This window comes from Nomascus leucogenys, chromosome 1a (assembly GCF_006542625.1).
Source record: "Nomascus leucogenys isolate Asia chromosome 1a, Asia_NLE_v1, whole genome shotgun sequence".
In the NCBI taxonomy this organism is placed as follows: domain Eukaryota; kingdom Metazoa; phylum Chordata; class Mammalia; order Primates; family Hylobatidae; genus Nomascus; species Nomascus leucogenys.
Window position 1 is genome coordinate 79,942,241 of NC_044381.1, and position 26,203 is coordinate 79,968,443.

Genomic DNA, 26,203 nt, shown 5'->3' on the forward strand with positions numbered 1-26,203 from the left:
TAGCCAGAGCAACTAGAAAGAGAAAGGAAATAAAGCTTTCCAAATAGGAAATAAGTTAAATTGTATCTATTTGCAGACAATATGATCTTATATGTAGAAAAAAACTAAAGACTCAACCAAAAAACTGTTAGAACTAATAAACAAGTTCAGTAAATTTGTAGGATATGAAATCAACATATGAAAGACATTTCTATAACAACAAACTTTCCAAAAAAGCAATCAAGAAAACAATACCATTTACAATAGTAACAAAAAAAAAAAAAAACAGTACTTAGGAATAAATTTAACCAAGAAAGTGAAAGATCTATACACTGGAAACTGCAAAACATTGATAAAAGGAACTGAAGAAGATGCAAATAAATGCCTGTGTTCATGGACTGGAAGAATTAATATTGTTAAAAGGCCATACTACCCAAAGCAATCCACAGATTCAATGTAATTCCAATCAAAACCCCAAAGACATGTTTCACAGAAATAGAAAAAAAAAGTCCTAAAGTTCATCTGGAACCACAAAAGACCCCAATAGCCAAAGCAATTTTGAACAAAAAGAACAAAGCCAGAGTCATTATACTACCAGATATCAAAATCTACTACAAAGCTATAGTATAAAAGCAGCACAGTACTGGCATAAAAATAGACACAAAGACAAATGAAACATAACAGAGAGCCCAGAAATCAAGCCACACATTTATAATCCATTGATTTTCAGCCAAGATACCAAAAACATACAATGAGGAAAGGGCAATCTCTTCAATCAAGGATGTTGGGAAAACTGGATATCCCACATCAGAAGAATAAAATTAGACACTCATCTTACACCATATATACAAATTAACTCAAAATGGATTGAAGACTTCAACATCAAACCTGAAACTATAAAACTGCTGGAAGAAAACATAGAAGGAAAGCTACAAGACATTGGTCTGAGCAAAGATTTTTTGGATCTGACTTCAATAGCACAGGTAACTAAAGCAGAAATTAACAAATGAAATTACATCAAACTAAAAAGCTGTACAGCAAAGGAAACAATCAACAGAGTGAAGAGACGATCTATAGAGTAATAAAATATATCTACAAACCAAACACATAAGGGGTTAATGTGCAAAATATATAAGAAACTCAACTTGATAGTAAGAAAGCAAATAACCAGATTAAAACATGGGCAAAGGATATGAATAGACATTCCTCAAAAGATGATATGCAAAGAGCTAACAGTTACATGAAAGAAAGCTTAACATCACTAATCATCAGGGAAATGCAGATTAAAATCACAATAAGATGTTACCTCATACCTACTGGAATGGCTATTATCAAAAAGACAAAAGATAACAGCTGACCAAGATGCCAAGAAATAAGAACTCTTATACACTGCTGGTAGGAATATAAATTAGTACAACCATTATAGAAAACAATATGGAGGTTCTTCAAAAAATTAAAAATAGAACCACCATATGATCCAGCGATTCCAAGACTCGGTAAATAGCCAAAGGAAATTAAATCAGTATGTCAAAGAGCTATCTGCATGCTCATGTTTATTGCTCCACTATTTACAGTAGCTAAGATATGGAATTAACCTAAGTGCCAATCAACAGATGAATAAAGAAAATGTGGTATATATGCCTAACGAAATATTATACAGCCTTTAAAAAGAAAGGAGCAGGCCGGGCGCAGTGGCTCAAGCCTGTAATCCCAGCACTTTGGGAGGCCGAGGCAGGCGGATCACGAGGTCAGGAGATCGAGACCATCCTGGCTAACACGGTGAAACCCTGTCTCTACTAAAAATACAAAAAATTAGCCGGGCGTGTTGGTGGGCGCCTGTAGTCCCAGCTCCTCGGGAGGCTGAGGCAGGAGAATGGCGTGAACCCAGGAGGTGGAGGTTGCAGTGAGCTGAGATCACGCCACTGCACTCCAGCCTGGGGGACAGAGAAAGACTCCGTCTCAAAAAAAAAAAAAAAGAAAGGAGCATTGTCATTTGTGACAACATGGATGAAACTGGAGGATATTATTTTAAGCCAAATAAGTCAGACATAGAAAAACACCATATGATCTTACTTACATGTGCAATGTAAAAAAAGTCAAACTCATAGAAACAGAGAAAAATGGTGGCTACCAAAGGCTGAAGGGTGGGGACATTGGGTAGATGTTGGTCAAAGGACACAAAATTTCAGTTGGATAGAAGGAATAAGTTTGAGTGATCTACTATATATCAGGTTAATGACAGTTGATAGCAATATATTGTATATTTGCAAATCTCCAAGGGAGATTTTAAGTGTTCTCACTGCAAAAAAAAAAAAAAAGTGACAAGCGAGGTAATGAATATATGAAATAGCTTGACTTAGCCATTCCACAATGTAGACGTATATCAAAGCATTATGTTTCCTAGACTATCTTTTTAAAAACTTCAAGTTGATTTGAAACAAAAAAAAAACTAGTTGAGTTTTTAAGTCTGATTGACTATGTGAGCAAATACTTTAGGGTATACCTGGCAAATACTTGAATTGTCCATATTCTATATTATTGATTAAAATGTAGATATTTTGAAAAATGGTATTGAAGAGAAAGGCAAAGTCTTGTTGTATACTATAAACATATTCAATTTTTACTTGTCGATTTTTTAAAAAATTTTAAGAAAAGCGTTGCAATATAGTAATTATTTATTGGTTGAATGAATTGCTAGTATTCTAGGAAAAAGGATCCCACAGGCTTAAAAAAGAAAGACTGTAAACATTAACGGCTGGCTGATCTAACAAATAATGTTTTTCAAACTTTTTTTATTACGGCTCATAATAAGAAATAATTTTTACATAGTGACTCAAATGTATATACATACGTGCAGACATGTACATACACAATACACAATTGAAAAAATTTCTCAGACTACATTCACTCACTACATGAGAGGTACTCCACAATTTCTAACCTATTTCAATTTTGGGTGCATTAATCAAGACCTGTTAAATCAATTTCGTAGCCCAATGAAGGGGTGTACCTTACAATTTTAAAAGCATGCTTTAAACAACTCTGCAAAGGCTTTACGAACCTCTCTCGCTCTCTTATAAACAGACTAGTTTTCAAGACATTTGTTAGGATTTGGATCATTCTAACTATTTCATATGAACTCTGCCATTAAAAACATTACCCTGCCCCCATCATGCCATTTTCAATAGCTCTACAATGGGAACGTTCAGACTCCAGCTCAGCAGAGTCCAGCTATCACTACCCATCTGTTAATATGTTATTTCACTTACACTTGAGTAACTCTGTGTAGTAACAAAATTAATAACAAAAGCAACCATTAGTGGACCCCTACGCTATGTTAGGTATTGGGCCTGATGTTGTACATGTTATCCCTAATCAAGAAAACTTCATTTCCTCCTTTACTGATCACTCATCAGGCAATAAGTCAAAGACTCACAAAGCCTAGATTCCCAAGGTCAGAAGTGGCAACTAGAACACATGTTCCTTAAATGCTAATTCTTGACTGAAATAATTGCAAATTTAAACTCTTCCTAAGTAGTCTAGGAAATTATGTCTCTTTTTTTGCTTTAGATGGAAAAGTAGGAAGACTAGAAAGGAAGGAAAAGTCCTAAAGCAACTCACTACAGGGAGAACTAACTCTTCCTGTTAGAGTGGAAGCAGAGTTGTTTAGGGAGAAGAACACAGAAGTTAGAATCAAAAGTAGGTAATTAAGATTTTGCTTTTCTCTTCAATCCCATTTTTTAAAATATCTACATTTTAACCAATAATATAGAATATGGACAATTCACATATTTGCCAGGTATACCCTAAAGTATTTGCTCACATAGTCAATTAGACCTCAGACCTAACAACTCAAAGTGTGTTCTTCAAACCGACTTAAAGTTTTTAAAAAGGTAGTCTAGGAAATATGCTCTCCATTCATCTTTATACTTGAAGTTTAAGTCCAGTAATTGAGACCATCAAAGAGTTAAGTAATTGGACTGTGCTCACCAGACCTTACCTCGAGGCCTTAATAATTGCATTTTAACTATATGCACTCTGAGTTTATGGAGGACAAACATGAAAACTGCTTTTACCATATCTGAATGTTTTATAAAATCGTAGTTGAGTAAAGTAGACATGGTGCTAAGTCTACTTTATATGAGATGTTATCAAATGGTAAACATTTCTAACAATCAATATACCACAAGGAGCCCTGACCCAAATATTCTCCCAGAACTTGGATCCCTTCTCCGTATCATCAAGTAAGTTTCTGCGAAAAAGCTGATGAGCTTCAATTAGGCTACTGGTTGCCTGATATACAAACTGGTGACAGTGATACCCACCATTCTGGATAGTTATGGAGACTAAATAAAGTAAGCAGTCTTTATAAACTATTAAAGCAAAAAGCATTTATAAGCTATTACTATTATGTACAAGATTATGTTACTGAGTTGTATATGCAGAGGTATCTTGGTGTGTGTGTGGTGGGGGGATATATGTATGTATGTATGTATGTATGTATGTATGTATGTAAGAGAAGAACCTAGAAAAAATAAACTGTTAAATGTTGACCCTGCAAACCAAAACCCATAAAATTGTATTTATCACTAAGAACTAAACTACAGAATAAAATACTTGAGAAAAATGAGAAGAAGAGAGGGAGACAGATTTTTTAATTAAGGCTAAATTAGATAGAAATTGCTGAATATTAACAATCCAGAGGTTTCTTTTTGAGATTTCTCTATTCATTGAAACACTCTCTATGTATATGAAATATTCATATAACTGTTGCATTTCCCTGTAGTCATGAAAATTCTTATTACAACAAATGAAAAATATATTATTAATAAATATTAAGAACAGAATAGCAAATTAATTAAAATTGCTTCCCAGAAAATTTTAATTTCCTTTAGCTTTAAAACATGTTGGGGAAAAGAAATCTGATTACAGAGGAATAACTTCTTTGAAAACAAATGAGTTACAAATCTAGAAAGTGAGAGGGTCTAGAAGTTTTGGAAACGTGATGCCTTTAAAGAAATTGCCCAGAATTTCAGTGACCATCACCCATTCTTATCGACCAATCTTGACAGGGAAACCAGTTCTGGTTTGTCCTCACGGCTCTTAAAGGACCTTGAGCCATGAATTCTGGACAATCGAACTTTCCGTGAGATCCAGATTGTTTCAGTCCTTAAAGATGTTTACAAACATTCCATCTCCAAAGGGATCAAACACACAATATGGTCCTGAAGGAGGTGCCTAAGAACCAGGGCATTATCCTCACCAAGAGGCAAGGATTTCAGAAGCTGTAATTTCACATGTCAGCAGATTCTGGAATGCATCTACAAGGGGCTAAGACTTGAAAACAACTCATTATATTCATTCAAGACTATGCAGTATCCTATCAGAGGAGAACATAAAATAAAACAAGCACTTTTTCTTAAAGAGTTAGAAGGTTAAAAACGAATCAAAGACCCTTAATTCCAAATGGTCCCCTAGGGATTATTACCAGTGTTTCTCAATCTGGACTGCACAGTTGAGTGGAGTGAAAGTTGAGGGAGATTGGAGGGGGCCACCTAGGAGTTGTTCATCCCCGTCCCCATATGCCAAAGATTCTGTTTTAATTGGTCTTGAGTGGAACCCAGGCATCAATATTTATTGTTAAGTCTTCTAGGTAGTTTTAATGTGCAGCCAGGGTGGAGAAGCACTAATCTAGTGCAATAATTCCTAAATGCTGGCAGCTGCAATAGAATCTTGTCACGAATGTCAAAAATAGAGATTGTTAAATTCTAATGCAGATGCTCTGAATTGACTCCCTCACAGGTGAATATAAAAATACAGACATAGAGGTAAGTCTCATGCTCAGCCAAGTCTGGCACACTTTGATCCAGTGCCTTGCTACTCAAAGTATGGGCCAGCATCACCTGGGAGTTTATTGGCAATGTAGAACCTGGGACGAACCCCAGACCTTCTGAGTCAGAACCTGCATTTTAACAAGATCCTCAGGTGACCCCAGAATGCACCCATCTTCTGCTTTTCCTTTCTTTTAGGGATGGGAAAACAGACCAGGAAAGTTAAAAGACTCATCAAATATAGGAAAAGAGTATCTAGTAAGGGAAAAAGACAGGACCAGGCCTCCCTAAGACTTTCTATTCTATCAGACTATATTTCTGAACTGCTGTCTAAGTTTTTGTTTTATTTTGTTTTAATATAAGGAGGCACTTCCTCTTTATAGAGCAATTTATTTGGACAATAGGAAAATAACTACACTTAGGTTAATACTACTACATATTAATTCCTAAAGGAGATCATACACAAATCATGGGATCAATAATCCTGGCTGATAAAAAATTCTGGACAAAGGAAGGTTATATTCAGTCAATAAAGGCAATATAAGAGCATGTGGGATGTTTCCTCCCTTTCTATAGCAATTCCAGAAGAAAAAAAGTGGTTTCCTCTGAGCAGCTCCAAGATGATTGGACTGGTTTTTGTTTATTTTGTTTTTATGAAAATTATATCCTTCTCGGATCCAGAAATCTCATGTACATTAACAAGGGTGGTGGGGAGGGGAAGGAAATGGGAGAAATCAAAGGATACAAGCTGGCAGTTATATAGGATACATCAGTCTAGGGATCTAATGCACAACATGAGGACTACAGTTACTAATATTGTACTTACTAATATTGTATTGTATGCTGAAAATTTGCTAAGAGAGATTTTAGCTCTTACCACACACATACAAAAGGGTAAATATGGAAGATGATGAATAGGTTAATTTGCTGGACTGTATAATCACTTCACTATTTATATGTATATAAAAACAATGTTACAGGCCTTATATATATATACAATTTTTAAGACGTGTAGAAAAAAAGGGTGGAACACCTTTTTAGGCGGTTAAGCCTCTGGCTCCCTCTCCTTTTTACCTTTTTTATGCAAATTACCCCCAGAGAGAAGTATTTCAGAGGACTAGCAGTTTTTAAGTATTTTAAGAAATAATAATAAGACACACAAATTTTAGAGTACTGAGGAAGAAAGAAAATGGAGTGGAGTTAAGAAGAAAAAGGACTTCACAAAAAAAAAAAAAAAAAAAAAAACTTTCACTAATTTATAGATTTGCCAAGATCCAGGACACCATGTGAAGAAAGTCAGCTGCATTTTCCCTCTGACTGTATTCATGTAGTTTTAACTTTGGAGAAGCACAGCACCCAGAAACCATGGCTCTCACTCTCAAAGCCCTCAAACCCTGGGACACACAGCTCTTCCAACAGAAACGAAGTGCAGGCAAGACTAGAAACCCAGATGAGGGCTATTTCAAGCTGCTCTTCCAGATCATTGGGGCTTCAGTGAGGAAGAATCAGTGCAGGCAGTCGCAGCTCCAAGTATCGCCCCACCCTTCACAGTGCTTCCATTCAAAGAACACGCATTCCAAAAATCGATGCCTAAGAAGGAAAATCTGAAGCAAAAGTGACCCATTAAAACCATGTAGCAATCACTAACTTTTTCTAAAAGGATTTGGCTGCAGAGGCCTTTTCAACAATGCTTACTATCAAATATTTACTATAAAGTTAGGTTTAATTTGGGGTTTCGGTTTTATTCAAAGGTTTACTTAGTGTCTTATCCAAATCAGTTTGTTATCAAAATCTGAAACTACATGTTTCTAATCCACAAGAATGACCAGACTGTCCAAGCTAATTACCTGGCTCTTTTCTGAACTCTGCAAGTAGAATGCAGAAATCACATCTGTACACACTTATATTGAGCTAAGCTGTCTTTGGCTGCATTCTTCTTTTCTTCAAGGGAATGAAAAGGGAGCTAGATGACAGTGATGATGCAGATGGTCTTTAGAGTTTCATTCCAAGCGTGGCCTTCTTCCAGTTTTTCCCATCTCAAGGATATCTTCCCTACCTCCATCTGCACACAGATGCTTGGGCCAAAACCTTGGGAGTCATCCTTCACACCTCAACCATGTCATCCAATCCATTACTAGATCCTAATAATTCTACCAACAAAACATATCTGATGCATCCATTTCTCTCCATTTCCACTACTACCATCCCAGGCCAGACCACCATCATATCTTGCCTGGACTATTGCACAGAGACCAGACCTAACCGGTCTCCCACTCTTGCTCCTCCTCCCCTCAAACCTTACAGAATAGCTTTTGGGACCATGAGATTTTTCCACTGCACTAGGAATAAAACACAAAATCTTTCCCCTGAATAGTCAGGCCCCTAACTGTCACTCACCCTTATCTCCTGTCTTTCTTCTGGTTTCACCCAAGGCAATCTAGCTGCGCTAGTGTTTAAGCTTCACGAACTAAGCCATTCATTTTCTTTTTCTCCTTAGGAATGTTCACATGCTTTCTCTTTGCCTGAAATATTCTTCTTCCCACTTATCCTCTTGTTACCTCTCACTTTAGGTATCAATTTAACACTACCTCCTTAGAAAGGCCTCCCAATTGTAATTAGATCTCATTGCACATGATCATCATACCCTCCCCTTTTCATCCAAAATGCTTACCACAATTTGTAATTATAGATTTGATGTGGGCTTGGTGAATGCCTGCCTCCCCTACCAGACTCTGAGTTCCATGAGGTCAGGGACCATGTCTATTTGTTCATTACTGTACACTCACAAATGTTTTATGAATATATCAAATAAAAAATTCTGCTTCCTATTTAAAGTCATATTGTCAGTCAATAAATAGTTATAATAAAGCAATTCTTAGACATTGTTAAGAATGTAGATAAGGACCATGGCAGGTATTTTTTTTTCATGGAATTGGCAATAAGTTAAAAAAAAAAAAAAAAGGAGGGGGTGGGTATTGCTAAACAGATATTCCCGTGCTTTGAACGGCCTCTAGAAACTTGTGAATTTAAATCATGCAGTCTGTATTATTTTTGTTTGTTTTTTGCTTTGAAACAGAGTCTCGCTCTGTCACCAGGTTGGAGTGCAGTGGCACAATCTCAGTTCACTGCAATCTCTGCCTCCTGGGTTCAAGCGATTCCCCTGCCTTAGCCTCCCGAGTAGCTGGGACTACAGGCATGCACCACCACACCCGGCTAATTTTTTGTATTTTAGTAGAGGCGGGGTTTCACCATGTTGGTCAGGCTGGTCTCGATCTCCTGACCTTGTGATCCGCCTGCCTCGGCCTTCCAAAGTGCTGGGATTACAGGCATGAGCCACCGCGCCCAGCCTGTATTATTTTTTAAATGTGTCTTCTGGATGAATGATATCTATAGATCTATTTAAGTTTCATAGAACAGTAATAGTGGAAAAATCTGAAGCATATATAGCAATTGTATTTGGGTTAAATAAAATCTTGGTACAGATGGCTAAACAAAAGCCCAACTTATATGTCAGGCCCACATCCACAATGTTGATTCGTTGTATGTGCACTGCCCATTTCTATGTCAATGACAGAATGTAAGGCTGGTCTCCTTCATGTTCTTACAAAATACACCTGTATCCTACAGCAATCCTCTAGCAATATAGCAAATGTGCAGATGTACTTTGTACCTTCCACAATGACACTAATTATTACCCAATAATATCGGCAACATTAAGCAGACCATCACTGTAGGAATTTGAAATATGCAAAAATATCTGTTAATTTATTCAAACTTGTTCAGCTGTCATCAAAGATAAAAATATGCTTCCACTTTCTATCTCCTTCACGATCAAAGGTACATTTTTTAAGTTTCTGTTTCTTTGATGGCATTAACTTCATTTTTTCATCCAGCCAAAGTGGTTCAAAATGCACGAGATACTTTAACATATATTTCTGAAATTCTAGTGGTAGGAATAATAGCAACTTTGCTATTAAAAAAGATTTCTCCACAAAATGTTTAACAATTCAATGTTTCTACTTTTAATAGCTGGTGTTTTGTTCATGAAAAAATGAGTTTCTAAAACGTAAACTGGTCAGAACCATTAGAAGCAAAATATAATTGCAATAATGGCCTATTTGATGCATAGCATCATAGTACAACAGAAAACTTTCACCTTGATATAATGATAACATTTTACTAAATTTTATTGCAATGAAATTTCTTAAAATACCCGAAGCCATAAGACTTATGCTAGTTACATAATCTTGGGGAATAAAAGCTAAGTCAGTCAAGATGTATTTATAAGAGGAACAAAAGTATATATTTAATGTTTAAGCATCATTTTAAATCCTACAAATAAAGATTTTTGCAAATGGACTGCATCTTTTCTGAGGAGGTTATATATTTTCTTTGAAGTTACCCTTTAATGGCAATTAAACACTAATGGCAAGATAAATGATGAAAAATTTCAGTTAAAAAGCTGGTCCAACCTGCACACATGATAGAAAAACAGAAGGAGGCTTTTCTGAATGCATTCACAATCCAATTAATTTTCTAGAGCTTTCTCCTGTATGTTTTTAAATTTCTACACTCTATGCAACAGGAGCTAATTGTTCAAGAAACAGTTACAGAGCTACAAATTCAATTCATTTCTCCTTTAGCCAGATTTCACTAGGCTGGTTATAAGAAGAGGCTGATGTTTCTGCTTTATTCCTCAGTTTGTCCAAGAATTTATCAGGTATTGAAGTAAGCAGAACTGATACTTCTTTTGCTCTAGGCAGTAGGTTTTTGTTTGGGGCGAGGATGGACAGGGGTGTGTTATTTGTTTGGTTTTAGTATTCTCTCCAAGGTAAGCCCTTAGTAAATTGAACTCAAATGCTTTTAAGCTCAGACCCACCAGTTTCTGCTGGGAAATTCTCAACTACTTAATTTCTTGATTTCTTCAGGTTAAAGAAAATTTCCCCTACCTTACCTTATCTATCTAGAGTAAGTCCTTACTGAGATGAGGCAGTGGGAAATCCACTACATCTGTGGCTTCACCAGATCTTCTCAGCAACCCTGTAAGGTGGGTGTCCTAATTCTGGAGAGCCTCAGTGTGTCACCAGGAGTAAGGACTAGACAGGAGTCTGTGTTGTCAAGAACTCAACACCTTTGCTCTTTCCATCCATCCCAGCACTGTGCCTGACAGCACAGTTGAGAGCACTGCTCTGTGAGCCTTGGAAATGCCCTCATAGAGTTCCAGAAAGATTACCAGTTACCTTGATGACGGTGGCTCTAGTAGAGACAGAAGCTGTTTTAGGAATGAGCAAAGGGAATATGTCACGCATTTCATTCCTCCCTCTTGGAGACCTTTTGTTTCTGAGCTCAGTTAATGAGACAACTCTTTCCCTCTGACCTGTAGTTCTTTCTCTGGTCCATCACAGCTAGAGACATTGGCTGCATATGATGTCAGTTATGCACATGTTTCATGTCTTAAGATGAGTCAGGGTAGTAAATGGGCATGAATTAACTTACTCTGCACACAGCACTTACAGGAGACACAAAAGAAAGCTAAGGATTGACAATCTAGTTGGAAAATAAGACTAACGTTATACTGAATGGAAAGTCAAAGATGACCCTAACACTTCTAGGGTAAAAAACAAAAATACTAAAGACACTTTGAATAGAAACAGGGAGATACAAAAAAAAAAAAAAAAAAAAAAAAAAAAGTCAATCTGAGGCCAAAAGCAAATAAATTCTATTCTGCCCACACTGAGTTTTAGATGACTTTTGAGTAGTACAAGAAGAGAAATCCTGTATACCTTTGGAAACACAGACCTGGGGCACAGAGAAGATAAAGTTCAAATTATGGGAGAAGACAAACTTTCCCTGAAAAGCAGGACGGAGATGCAAGAAAGAAAGTTGAAGGGAGAACTTGTGGGACTACTCAACTCATTCTTTAGGAAGGAAAAGGAGAAGAGGGAGGAGGAGAGGAACAAAAAGGGAAGCCAGTAGAAAGGGCAGCAGGGTGTGTAAGCTCATGACAGCTATAAGATGAATGGTGGAGAGGGTAGGGGAGTAAAGTTTCAAACCCTGCAAAGTCAGAAAAAATATGGACCAAGAAAAGATCTTAAGATTTACGAGAAGAATACACACTTGTAATTTTCTAGGAATTTTCAGCATTATGGAGTAGACAGAAATTAGTTGAAAAGAGGTGCAGAAGGAAATGGTGACTAAGAATTAAAAACATCAACTGTAGATAGTGCATTCAAATATTTAAACAACTAAATGATAATAATAACTACTGGCATGATATAATGCTTATTATGTGCCAGGCACCGTTCTCCATATTTACATGTACCGCCTAACTTAATCCTCACTCTAACCCCATAAACTAGGTACTATTATTACTTGTATTTTATAGATAAGGAAACTAGGTACAGGTAAGTTAAGTCAACGAGCTAGTATCAGAGCCAGGACTCTAATACGGGCCTCTAGAAATTTATAAATATGCACATGCCCTCCACAGAAAAACAGGAGAAACATTGTTTTTGTCACTGTGTTCATTCTGAATCCCTAGTGCTAGATCCCTGCCTAGCACATAGTAGATACTCAATAAAATTGTGTTGCATTAATGGATAATTAACTAGAAAGGGCATGAGAGCCAAGCAAAAGGATCAGCGTTGTATTTTGGAGTCTTTTTTCTGAGACTCTTTAACCCCCATTGAAGAACTCGTCTATTTTTTCAATGCTGTAAATATATAAAAATAAACCCATTGTGCTTTAATTTGCCCCCAAATTTAAAAAATAAAAATAAATGCCAGCAGACCAAAAAAGGGCTTACAGAAAAGATCAGGACAAAGGTTAACTTTTCCCCTCAATCCCAGTGAGTTGTTCAATTTTTAGTTAAATATGGCAACCTGAGGCTGGCCCCGCAGTCTCTAAAAATCTAAAACTCATTTTCCTCTTCTGCTGGATACTGCACAGGGCTGTAAGCTGCTTCCCAAGGCAAAACTCACGCAGAAGGTACTTAAGCAGGTAAGGATTGATGCCCAGGGATAAAACTCACCATCAATAACTCCTAACTGCAAAGTCATTAAAATAATTTAGTTAGAATCTACAAATTTTTAAGCAGTTCTTTCTGGTATAAAATAGTCCAGCTTTCAAGCTCTTGACGATTAAAACAAAAATGGTAGAAAATATTTCAGCCGTACCTCAATTTGGAATAGGAAATGAAAATGGGATACGTTTCATATTCCTTTCTCATCCTCTCAGAAGTACCATCTGATTTGCCCTATGCAGTGTGGTTTCTGTTTTCAGATATATGCATTGATTAACTAAATAGTTTAAACTATGTAATTACTTATTCAAGCTCACTTAATAGATTTAATCAGCATTGGCTTGGGGAAAGAATTAATTATGGTCTTGGTTACTTTAGGAGACAAAAATCAAAAAAGCATTTATTCAACGAATACTTACTGCTATGTGCTCTGCACAGTGGAGGACATAAAAGTCTTTTTAAGATATGACCCATATCCTCAGGGAGCTTAGTTCATACACCAAAATTTTCATGACTTCCCAATTATATGTCCTTACATCTACAAGCTGTTATGATTGTGCACATAAGCTCAGATCTCAAATTGCATATCTTTTGAGGTCCATATGACTTTGTACTTAATAGTTATATTTCTGTAATGGGACCAGACCCAAAGAGAGAGGGAAATCTATTTTCAATAAAATTTCAAATAGCTTTCTAACCACACTTTCTTTCTTTCTAAATTACTGTGCTCATTAATTTTCCTCTTTTTTCTTTTGTCAACCTAATATATCACAAAACTACTCTCTAGAATGTATATAAATATGTCTCTTTACTAGGTAATAGTATCCACATATAACCAAATACTAAAATGATGTCTAAAATACACACTGATCTATGTGACAATAGTTGTTATTGCCTCCATTTGATCGAATATATTTCAAGACTCAGCCTTTCTAATACATTAGTTTCTATATTATATAAAATAGGAATATTGAAATGATTCTTTTTAATTATCTTTAAATGATGAAAAGGACTCATGTCATGTATTATTAAGCTAGACTATTTAGTGGAAAATGCTGAGGAATTTTTTACATTCTGCTTTGCTATTGATAAAGGAATTTGTTTCATAAATGTCCATTTTCTAGAATACATCAACACTACTCTCTTTGACCTCAATTTCCACAACAAGAATTGCCACTGGTTTTGGATTGTGGTTTGTTATTCATGTTTATCTGATTCACAACACATCTCTTGTATTTATAAAAGCACTTTAAGACATATTTCAATTTTTCCCATTAAAACCAATATTGTGTGGAACATTTCAAAGTATCTCTCAATATATGGTTTCTAACCCACCAAAAAGAAAAAAAGAATTGCCTTAAACCGAAATTCAGATTTACTGACTAAGAGGAAACAAAACCTCTTAAAACAGTCTATTCCCAATCCTGTCTTTTGGAGTTCAATAATTTAAAGAACTTTGAAAATATTATTTAATAGTTTTAAATAATTTAGCTCTGTATTTAATTTTTAAAATTTGGGTAAAAATAAAATGCTAGGATTACATAACATCCTGAGGAAGTAACTATAAATCTGTAAACTATCTTTTGATAAAATTAAAGCACTGTTATGAACTGATTCTACTTCGCCAACTCAATATAAATTATATAAAGATGTCTCACAGAGAAAAATTCTGTTGAAGTGGAAAATATACAGTCTTCTCAGTATGAAGCACTATGTACAGGTCATTTTTCTGCAAGACTTTATATTTCATATGTATATGAAATGCTGAAATTGTGTATTACAATAAAATTTTATCTGCTAAAGAAAATGCTCTATTAGTCTAAAATGCTCTATTTAAATCCATTTCTTTACAGAAACAATTTTTATCAATATCACATTCATGTAGTTACAAAATGTTGATCACTATCAACTAAAATAAATTCTAATAATTAATATAATAAATACCTTTTTTCATTTAACTTTCCTGCATGTCTTATATTTTACATATTTTCTTCCAAGAGCACCAACTAACTACATTGACTCCCTCCCAGTCAAATTTGGGGGTGGCAAGCAAGGTGGGGGAAGCGGGAGGAGGGAGAACAGAAAAAGAGAAAAATATTAACTACTTGGTTCACCTGTGACAGAACCCAGAGTGACCTCTTGTGGTAAATACTAACTATAGTACTTTGGTGAACAGTACCACCTTCTAGGCTACACTCTGGAGAATGCAGAAGCATTGTTCCTCCAAGCTAAGAAACTCGGCTGTGACTCACAAGGAAAGAAAAAGATAAACACTGACTAAACTAAAGGGCTTCTTTAGGAAATTTACTCAGTCGCTACCAATTAAAATAATCATAACTACTCCCTTCTACTAAAAATAATGTTTATATGGTCCTTTTAGTAAGTCAGTTACAAGGTGCCTATGTAGATGGATGTCTTACACATCCTACTTCTGGAATCAAGCAAAAGATAAACAAAGAGGGCAATTTCTAGTGAAGATAACAGTGTCTTAGAATAAGCATCCCTCTATCAGCAATGTGCTGCATTTATTATATAACAGAGTGCGGGAATCTAATGCAAGGGACAATCTTGTGGCTTATGTATAAATATAATTTAGGAAGTGGTCAGTATAATTTCAACATCTTTGATATTTTAAATGTTAAAGTGGTACATTATAAGACCTGAGGAAACCAATGCTTCAAAAACAGTGTGGTTTTATCAATATTTCCTGAATACTGTCTTAGATATTAAAGAAAACCTTTCAAGAAAAAATGTCAATAACTTTATAACAACAACCAAAATAAAGTCCATTTGTTTTCCATCATTTCTTTTAAATTGGCTAATTGTAAAAGTTATTATCCTTTTTTGTTCTGTTTACAGATCACTAGTTCTGCTTCCTCTCTTATAGGTTTCTTTTAAGACCTCAGTTTGTACAAATGTCAATTACAGCATGAAAATAATTTTGGACTTTTCTACAAGTAAGAGATAGCTGAGTAAAAAAAGTGCTTGTGCAACCAGCTATCTCAAGCAGAATGAAAAATTGAGGATATTGAGTTTCTTCCCTTGAAAGGTAAGTGGTTCATAAAATACTACCTTCTCTTTTTTCTTCTTTCCTGAACCCCCTTTTTCCCCAAAAAGAAAAACACTTCTAGTTTTCCACAAAACTAAAATAAACTTCCAATTTGTCATAATGTTTAAAATATTAAATAATAATAATAAATTTCTAGTTAAAAGTATTAATTTGTAGTTATAATTTTTCAAAATAGCAATCTAGTCACTCAAACTAATCATTTCTGCCTATTTGCTAAGGAATTGAAGACCACATATGAGTAAAATGTGCTGCTCAAAGACAAAATCGGGTTGAAGGTCTTTGAAATACTTTTTGACTTTTGAATCTAAATTTTAACCTAAAAGTCCTAAAAACAGTTACTTTCTTCCAGATACTTAACCTCTACCCACAAGTTTACTGCTCCCTAGAGCCCAATTTAGATTAATAGTTTGCATAAATAATTGAAATTTAAATAAAGGGAGGTATCCTAATAACGTTCTAGACAGAAATCTAGTCTGTAAGCCCTTGGGGCAGGGGCCTTCTGGGAGACATTGCTCAGCTGTAATGAACTCACCACATAGTCCTCTAAACCTTCCCTTACTAATGGTTTATTTTGATCGTACTAGCCAAAAATTTGTCTAAACAGTCCTATAGCATTTATACTTTAATCTTTACAACTTCTTAGAGTAATAATGCTGTCTATATTTACTAGAATCACATGCTAAGAATTATTATAATTCCTTTTGTCTAGAAATGATCTTATCTTTTATCTTAAAACTAAAAAGAATTCCTTGCTTCTTTTGAGATTTGGCTATAAAATGTGTGTGTATCCATCCTACTCAATGGCCCTCATTATTTTATTTTATAGACTTTGAATCACCAGTAACAACTTGCAATGCTCGCTTAAAACAGACTGAGTCAACTAAATAAGGAAAATAAAAATCCAATCTCAAGAGGTGTGAAATAATAGCACAGGTTATAGTTGCCACTCCGGAGTACAGAATACAGCGCTGTTATTCTGGGAAACTGCATCTAAGGAGTTTGGAACTTTATTAAGAAATCCTCAGGTATAAAAGTAATATTCAAACATGCCACACTTCTTGCTTTTTTGTTTCACATCATCGAAAAGTGTTCTGGTGAATTTGTAACTGGCTGAGATTTCAGTTCATTGGTGATATCCACGGACAAATAAATGTCTGACATTTTCTCTTTGTGTCCATTTCCCTTTCATGTCCCATAATCTCTCTCTCTCTCTCCCCCACCCCACCCTTTTCTCTCTGCTGTCTGTGTTTTGTTTTGTTTTCTACATCTCTGTTTTGCTCCTTGTGTGCAAGACAGAGAAAAAGAGTTAGATTGTTTCCTCTGTGTCTGTAGGGTGGTGGACACACTTTACAGACAAATCCCAAAATAGGAGAAGTAGGAAATTCCTCTTCTCAGTTTTCTGTGTGGATGCCTGACCAGCTGAGTGTTTACCTATGTGCCTGTGTATTATCTGGGTATCTCTCTATATCTATGTCTATGTTTGGCTGACTCTCACTATAAGATCTGATCTTTTCATAAGGCAAAAATGATATTGTATCAGAAAGAGCTTTTCTTGGGGTTCAGGTAAAAAGACAAGGCTAGCCTCTGTTTCTTCAATTGTTAAATAGATTGGGAGTGCTGGGTTCTATTCTTTCTCTTCCTACTAAAGTTCTGCCAACACTTCACTTTCCATGTTGTTAAGTTAGTGAATAATGAAACCTTCAAACTGACAAACCTGATCCATCTGTGAGAATCCTGAAGGGAATTTTCTATTAGTCTCAATTAAACAATTTCTCAGGATAAATTTTTCTATTTCTCTGCCAAATCGTATAGAAATGACAACAACTGCGGGATATTCCCCCGTGAATGTGTAGACCAATTTAATACCATAATTCTCAATTTCTGAGGTTCTGCCTATAAAAGAGATACTGAGACTTTTCAGTATTTATCACACACACCTGCATATATACTCACTACAACTATCTAACACACTTCAAACAGTTCAGGGTCGTTGAGTAGTGGTATTCAAAGTTAGCCATAGGCAATTAGAGGTGGCATTTAAGTGCCAAAACAGATAAATTTTCATTTGCACTTGGTATTGTCCAGGAAAGAAACATTTAACCAATGAAACGATTATGAACATGAGTGTAAAAAAGATAAAATACTCATTAATTTGAGTGGTAGATACAAAATGGAGGCAACAGAAACAGACATTTCTAAGACACCTAAGGTAAATCTTCATTTCATAGTATATCTACAATTTTTAAAAATTTAAAAAATATCTCATAGTTTCATAGTCTGTATAAGAAGCTTCAACCACAGTTGCTGTATTAGTAAAGTTTAGTCAAGGGATTCTCACATTCTTTCTCTTTATAAAGCAGAGCAAGGGTAATCCTGCAGATTTTAAGTTTTAAGGCCTTCTCTGAAAAGTCTTCTCATAGACCAAATTGCGTGGAGTTCAAATAACCCAAGAAGATGAGAAAGCTGAAAGAAGACTTGTATACTTAACTAATTCCAATAACCCACACATTTCCCCCAAACTGTTTTAAGAGTAATATCCCCTTGTATTATAGGTTTAGTATAATCTTAATACAAGAAGGTAATGTATAAGTATAAAAATTGCCTACCATTATGAATTTATATAACTAAAAAATATTACAGGTATTTAAAAGAATACTAGGCCAGACCCTATTCACTATTTTTGCCAACCCAAATACAACACTACTGCTTTAGACTTTTATTGTTTCAGGCATTGGCCCAAACGAAGAAATAAAGTTTAAAACCTCAAATTAAAAACAAATAACAAGTCAGATATTTGGGGAAAATACTTTGAGACACTTAAATACAGTTAGTCTCAAAATCAGAGGAAATATTTGCAAGCCTAGTCTTAAACGAGATTCTAATCTAAGAATTAGTATAATCTAATCTACCATTTAGGGAAAGCATTATTTATTTAATTATTTGTTATTTCAGTGTGCCTCTGTCTTTCCGTGTGCCTCCAACTAGGCAGGGAGCCTCTTAAGAAGAGGTGATGTGTATTAATTACTTTTTTTTTAATCCCAAGAAACCACAGAGTATCTATGGTATAAGGCACCCAAATAAATATTGTTTCAATGAATGAATAAACAAGGCACTATGGAACTGCATAGAGTATTTCCATTGCTTTGTTCCAAGCTCTACTGTACTCCATATACAGAAATGTCTTTCTTATTCTTCTCCAAGCAAGAGATCTCAAAATAACAGCCTCTGAAGGAAAAACTTTAAAAGATATTCAACGTATATTACTTATGAAGTTTAAAATTATATAAAAGAATTAAAAACAAGTAGAAAACACAGATTTCAGTAAGATGCAAAGTTTATAAGGTCTTAAAATGTAGAAATATATAACCATTCCCATCCAGAATATCTTGTAGGAAATGAATGCATAAATGGATGGTATTTTAAAGACACATTAAGGCAAGAAAACATTAACGTCAGTAGCAAGGTAGGATGGCATCGTTTTGATTTTTTTCTAGTTGCATTAAAAGCACAATAGTTACTGCTTCACTTCTACGTTTCTCATGTTTAAGTCAAACGAAATATATAGATGAATGTATAGTGAAAAACATAGCAAGAAGAAACTTTAAACATAATTTGTCCACAGTAATTGCCTTCCCATTTTTCAAGCACTGAACTCTTTTTTAGGTTCAACCTCAACTACTCTCCCCAGCACAAAGCACCTTTCCCAGGGCCCATGAGGGCCAAAAGCCTTTCCAGAGATTTAAATCTTGTTAAGTAGCCACTTTCGAAGCCATTCCCAACTTGAGGGAAACCTTTCCACTGAGATTAACTCAGCATTTGGTCAGTCCCTGCTACTCACTTTGGGGAAAAATGTGGGAGAAGGAAGAACAAGAAAAGATAAAAGCAAAACTCAACTCTATGTTCCAGATGTACCTACACCCTATCCAACCCCTTTCTTTCCTCCAGTTCCGGGGTCTGGACAGGTGGGAGGGGGTGAGTCTGTCTGGTAGGAAGGGGATGCAACTAACTTTCCTCCACCATCTCATTGCCACCCTACCCCACCCCAAATCCAGCCCAACTGGTAAATGAAACCACCAAGTAAGGCTGCCTGCATCCCCCTCCCCCCTTGGGAGAGGGATGGGATGGGGAGGATGGGGGGCGCGTGTGGGCGGGATGGAGATGGGGGTGTTCTGAACTACAACTCTCCTTACCACTGGAGCGCCTGACGATGTTCTCCAAAAATGTGTTCTGCGGTGCCACCAGCCCTCTCTTGCCCCCCGGCATCCTGGGTCTGGAGAGCAGCGGCCAGGATCCGCGGCGGGGGAGGGGGGGATGCAGGCAAAGAAGGTGGAGGAAGAGGAGGAAAAGGTGGAAGAGAAGATTGAGCCGAAAGAAGAGGGGGCGCGGCGGCGGCGACGGGGTCCCCTGACTGTGTCTCCAGCCCGACCCGGATGAGCAGCTCTGGGGAGGAGGACCAGGCAGTTCATGGTAGTAGCGCTCCCCCGGCCGCCGCTGCCCAGACTGTGGCGGTGCCGCACACGGGGCTCGGGAACTGCAGGATCCGCGGGGCACAGTGCGCCTGCGCCGCCCCCGCTGTCGCTGTCCCGCCGGTGCTGATGCTGAGGCTGTTGCTGAGGCTGCTACCGCGGCGGCGGGCGCCTGGGCGCGGGCTCTGCATCTCTTCCCCTGCTGGGGAGCGCAAGAGGGAACTCAAGCCCCCACTCTCCCAATCTCCCTCAGCTCAGGCCGAGACCCCTTTCCCGCGCCTTCGTCTCCCGGTCTCCTCGCCCACCCCCTCGCGCAGTGAGCTCCCGGCTGAACAGCGCAGCCCAACTTCTGGGCTGTGCGCCTGGTGGTTACTCCTCTCCCCGGAGATCGAGGCAAGCGATCGCTGTCCAATCGGGCCGGTGGAATGGGAATGGGAGAAGAGGGCGCCAGAGAGAGCAGTGGCCAGTCGGAGGCTCACATCTCGGCGTCTCCCGCTCGGGTCCCGAATCCGGGCTGCTGGCGCGGACGCGGCTCTCGGGGCGGAGGTGCGGGCAGGCTCCAGCTCCAGCCTAGGCTGAGAGCCGGGCAGGCACTGGTTGGGCGGCGCGCGGGGACGCAGAGCAGCCACCTGACGCTGCTACCGCCCCCCTCCGGGCTCCGGCGCCTGAAACCTTCCCGAACACTGGCGCTTTCCGCACCGCCCTTACCCCACCCCCGGAGCGGGAGCGCGAGCCCTGAAGTCCGAGCGCACAGCTGGCGCCCGGAATGGCCCCTGCGACCCGGGCCGGGCTTGGCGTCTGGGGGAGCGTGCGGCCGCCCAGAGGAGTTTCCCCCAGGGCCGCTGAGCGCAGGAGGCGAGCCGCGAGCCCGCCACCGCTGCAAAGTTGCGGGAAAGGTTGCACTTGATGGGAAGAGTAGGGGAAGAGGGTGAATAATTCACACCCGAGAGAGGGGGAGTGAGGTGGGCAGTATTAGCAACGGAAAAATGGTACAAGCTGTGGGGGCGAAGATGCGCCAGGGTGGGGCAGGGCAGGAATCACCTCTAACAAACCCCCCAATTTCCAGGCGTTGAGAACGGACAGAAGCGGCACCGTTACAAACAGTCCAAAAGCCTGCATGTGTCACAGAGAAAGGAAAATGGCATAAATGCGAAAGAGGTGGAGACAGATGGAAAGGAAAGAGCAGCCCACACTGAGGCGCCTTCCTTGATCTAAGACAGTGGTTCTCAAAGTGGCCCGGACTGGCAGCATCCGCATCTGCACCACCTAAGAACTTGTTTAAAATGCAAATTAGTGGATTCTACCCCAGAGTTAGGGAACCAGGAACTCTGAGGATTGGGCTGACCCATCTGTTTTAACAAGCCCTCCAGGTAAATACGATACATGTAAGGCTTCCTCTCTTCTCTGGGGGCTGCACCTGGGCCTGTCGAGAAAGGACGATTGTGTAAACAGGGTCAAAGAGTGGGGGACCAAAAGTGCACTGCCGCGGCGTCAGCGGTTGGGGGTAGAGTGACGTCTTGAGAGTTGAAGGCGAAAAGATAGTTGGATGGGTGCGTCCCGTTTTGCCGGGGTCAGAATGTGCTAGAGGAGAGGTAATTGCGTTAGAAATTATCAAGGTCAGATTACCAGAAGCAGGGAGAATCCTCAGGCAGGGGTGGAAGTACACATCTCAGCACCTGTCCCCTTTTGGAACCCCCTAGATTACTAATCACTGACCTCAAGACAGGATCTCTCTGTCTGTCTGTCTGTCTGTCTGTCTCTTTCTCTCTGTCTCTCTCCCCCTCCCTCTGTCTCTCTCTCCCTCCTTTCCTCCCCTCCCCTCCCCTCCCCTCCCTCCCCTCCCCTCCCCTCTCTCTCCCCTCTCTCTCCCCTCTCTCTCCCCTGTCTCTCTCTCCCCCCTCTCTCTCTCTCTCCCCCCCCCCCACCTCTCTCTCTTTCTCCCCCACCTCTCTCCCTCCCTTTCTCTCCTCTCTCCAACTGGGTAAGGGCTACTGCTTGTAGCAGCTAAATGCAAAACCAGGATCCAGCCTTTACCTTGGGGTCATTTTTTCCCTCTATGAAATTTTCAGGGACCAGGCAGCTGAGAAAACCCAGAAGGTTGACACGAGGCAATTTTATTTCGCTAAAAATCTTTATGCAAAAAAAAAGAAAAAAAATCAAGAGACTCGGTGGAATAACACTAGGTTATTCTAGCTTTCCACAGGAAGTGCTGCTGGACATGGAGCTTATCCCTTTACAGTTAAAATGGCTTTTAAATACATCAGGTGTGTTTAGTTAAATAACAAGAGACTCGGGTGCAGGCTGGATCCATAGTGAGCTTGCCACAGCAGCACTCAGAGATACGGCCAGGTTACAACTCCCTCCCTGCAGTTGGTGGGAAGAACTGAAACCACCATCACCACAGCAGCCTTAAACACATAATTGAATTTCCCATTCTAGCGACTCTTTTGTGACCTGTGTTCAAATGATCCTAAACTAATCAGTCATTCATTGGCTGGGTTGGTGAATAGACAGACTTATTTTTTAAACATATGTATAATTCATTGATTGCTATTCTAGACTTCTAGCATGCTATAATAATTCCATCATCATTAACAGAGAATATTTCAAATCTATATGTTCTTTTGCACATCATCAGCTACCCACATCTCGCCTATGGGTATTGATTTAAAATCTCAGGTTCTCAGCATTTCCCATCTAGTATATATATTCTTGTTCCTAATCATTCCTCTGTGGGTGTATTAGCTCACATTTCCCAAAGAGAAAATTCTTTTGGACTCCTTTAAGACACAATCACAAAATTACTGGTAGAACTTTCTTATTCCCATCAGCAGATTCAATTAAATGACATTCATCCTTTCCCCTTTGTTTCTAATAATTCCATAGCATTATAACGTTTGGATTATTTTAATGATCATAAAAAATGTAGCTGTGAAGTGTCAAAAGGTTACACACTTTTCTTAATCTTCTAGTTTAAATTTTCATTTTATAAAGGAAGAAACCAAGACCCAGAGAGATGAAATATCCTGTCTCAGATGACACAGTGCTTTAGAACAGTCTGCACTGGGACTAGAATCAGGTCTCCTGACCCTGTAGCCAGAGCTCCTTGTAAATAATAGAAAATAACCTAATCTTAGGCTAGTGTGGTAACAACCAGCAACATCAAGGATCTCTATTGCCATCAATGATTTTGCAGCCCATGAAAGAAGAGAAACCCTTGGCAACAACTTGCAACTGTTCCCAATCAAAATAGAGTCAAGGAAAATAGAGTAGCAGCATCATATAGATTGGCCCTAAGGAATGTGCCGGCCAGTTGCAACAAGGTGCTAATACAGCATTTTAAAAGTGTGTTACAGACTCCATATGTGGTGAACAAACCGCAAGACACAGGAATTAGAAAGCTTCAATGTCACACAAAGAAAAAGCTTCGTTTTGTTATATTGCCAAAACTCCATTTTAAAACAGAATCATTTGTTCTTTTCTTCTGTCCCTCCAGGCATGGTAATTAGACCTTTTCTATGATAATCAAGAATTCCAATCCCCAGAAGTGTTCACTGATGCCTAAATCACAGCAGAATGGAAGCTGGCTGAGTGAACTGCAGATGTGTTCTGGTCTAACCGAAACCAATATAAACGTGAAGGCTTGGAAAACTGATGTAGGAAGTGATGATTTGGAATTACTACTGATTCACTGAAGGACTCTTTTATCAAATACCCCTCCTCTGAAGATTTTCTAATATAGTTTACTTGATAGTAGCTGTAATTATATGTAAATTTTCAAAAATGCATTACAAATAGGTACAGTTGGACTTACTCTTTGATCCCTTTTGTGCAAATGATCCAACCACTACTTTCTTGGGAAATTTCTATCCTGTTTCCTGCTTTCTGTTTCCGAGCAAACCCTGGGTATAGCTCCAAGTTACAACCTGTATGTAGATGCTAAATGGGTGGCTCTGATGGATAAATGGGAAGAAGGAAAAAAGGAAAGGGGCAAAAGTGATTGCCTATCATGGCCTCCAAGGTTGGCCTCACGAGCAGCAGCATCACTCCATTCCATTTTTAACTCTCTAAACCTCACTGCGTGCCCTTCCACAAAGCCCTATCCCAGCTCTAGCAGGGAAGCATACAAACATTACTAAATTCCTTTGCATGCACCAAATCCCACATTTACACCTATATCTTCTACCTTTCCTCCTTTCTGCTCCCCCCCACTCAGGATCAAAGTTGAGAGAAAGCAGACTAGAGAGACCTAGTGCTTGGACTGTGGATCCAGACTACCTAGAATTTAATCTTGCCTCTCCCACTTACTAGCTATATGGCCCAGGGCAGGTTATTTAACCACAACATCCCTTTCTATAAAACGGGGACAATAATTACCTATTTAATGGTGCTCATATGGAGATAAAGTTAGTTCCTACCTGAAAGCAATGCAGACAATATCTGACAGGTAATAAGCACTATGTAAGTGTCTGAAAGTAAATACATGAGCCTTTTCCTCCCCTTCAACTTTCATTTACAGTGAAGGCTCTAGATAGTGGCCACTACTAAGGTTCACCAATATCCAGTTGCCTTTTCCTGCTCCTTGAAATCAGTGTGGCTATGCAACTAATGCTGGTCAATGAAATAGGAATGGAGGGAAAGGGTGTTACTTCCAGGTGGGCATCTAAGAACCAGGACTTATTTTCTCATTCTCCTCTTCCCCTGCCCCAGTGACTAGAGAATGCCAAGAAATACAAGGAGAACACCTGCCCAGAAGTGTTACCTAGACCTGCAGTAGACATTATATAAGCAGGAAATAAACCTTTGTTGTGTTAAGACACTGACAATCCAGCACTGTTTGTTACTGTGCCATAACCTAGTCTATCTATCCTGGCTGGTACAGGTTATTAACTTGCTTTGGGAACAGGAGATTAGAGGAACAATAATTCTTCATCCTGACTGCACATTACAGTCACCTGGAGACTTTATAAGAATCCCAAAGCCACAGCCCAGACCAAGTAAATCAAAATTCCAAAGGATGAGACACAGGCATTACTATTTTCTTTTTAAAGTTCCCCCAGGTGATTTCTTTTTTTCTTCTTTTTTTTTTTTTTTTAAGTGGAGTCTTGTTCTGTCACCAGGCTGGAGTGCAGTGGCGCAATCTCGGCTCACTGCAACCTCTGCCTCTTGGGTTCAAGCAATTCTCCTGCCTCAGCCTCCCAAGTAGCTGGGACTATAGGCACGTGCCACCACACCCAGCTAATTTTTGTATTTTTAGTACAATCGGGGTTTCACCATGTTGGCCAGGATGCTCTTGATCTCTTGACCTCATGATCTGCCCGCCTCGGCCTCCCAAAGTGCTGGCATTACAGGTGTGAGCCACTGCACCCAGCCGTGATTTCTATGTGTATCAAGGTTTAGAACCACTGACCTAGAACAAGGCTGCATCCTACGGGAATCTCCGGGGTTTCAATACTGTGTCAAAATCCTCAGCTCCCAAGGATCATACCTTCAGTTTCACCTCTCCCACAAAGGCTCTAGTACATGCAACTGTGAGTTTCTGTGTACTTGTATCTGCTGAGCAGCCCAGAAGAGAACCACAAAACCTCCCAGACTAATGCACCATAAATTGAAGGCCTCCTAACTCAACCTGACCTTCTCAATGCAGCCCGATCCTTCTGTACATCCTGATCAGCTGCATCTTCCATTATCTGCTGTAGCTTTCTCAAAGCATCTTGTCTCTTTTCACACCTCAGTTGTCACTTTTTCACCTCCCAGTCTCAGAAGATCACTCATAGAAAACAGGTCATGATGTCAATTCTTAGACTTCCTGCCATTGTTCTCTCTTCCTTTTCTT

General features: G+C 38.7%; 1 protein-coding gene across 1 annotated transcript in view; it reads right to left on the bottom strand.

Moving 5' to 3' along the window:
* Positions 1–20,868, bottom strand: part of KCNH5 (potassium voltage-gated channel subfamily H member 5) — a 351,733-nt gene extending 330,865 nt beyond the window's left edge. The window contains exon 1 of the mRNA XM_030811835.1: positions 20,092–20,868. Within this exon, the coding sequence (XP_030667695.1) occupies positions 20,092–20,164 (73 nt within the window). The 5' untranslated portion in view covers positions 20,165–20,868. The remainder of the gene's footprint in view (positions 1–20,091) is intronic.
* Positions 20,869–26,203: the final 5,335 nt, after the last annotated feature.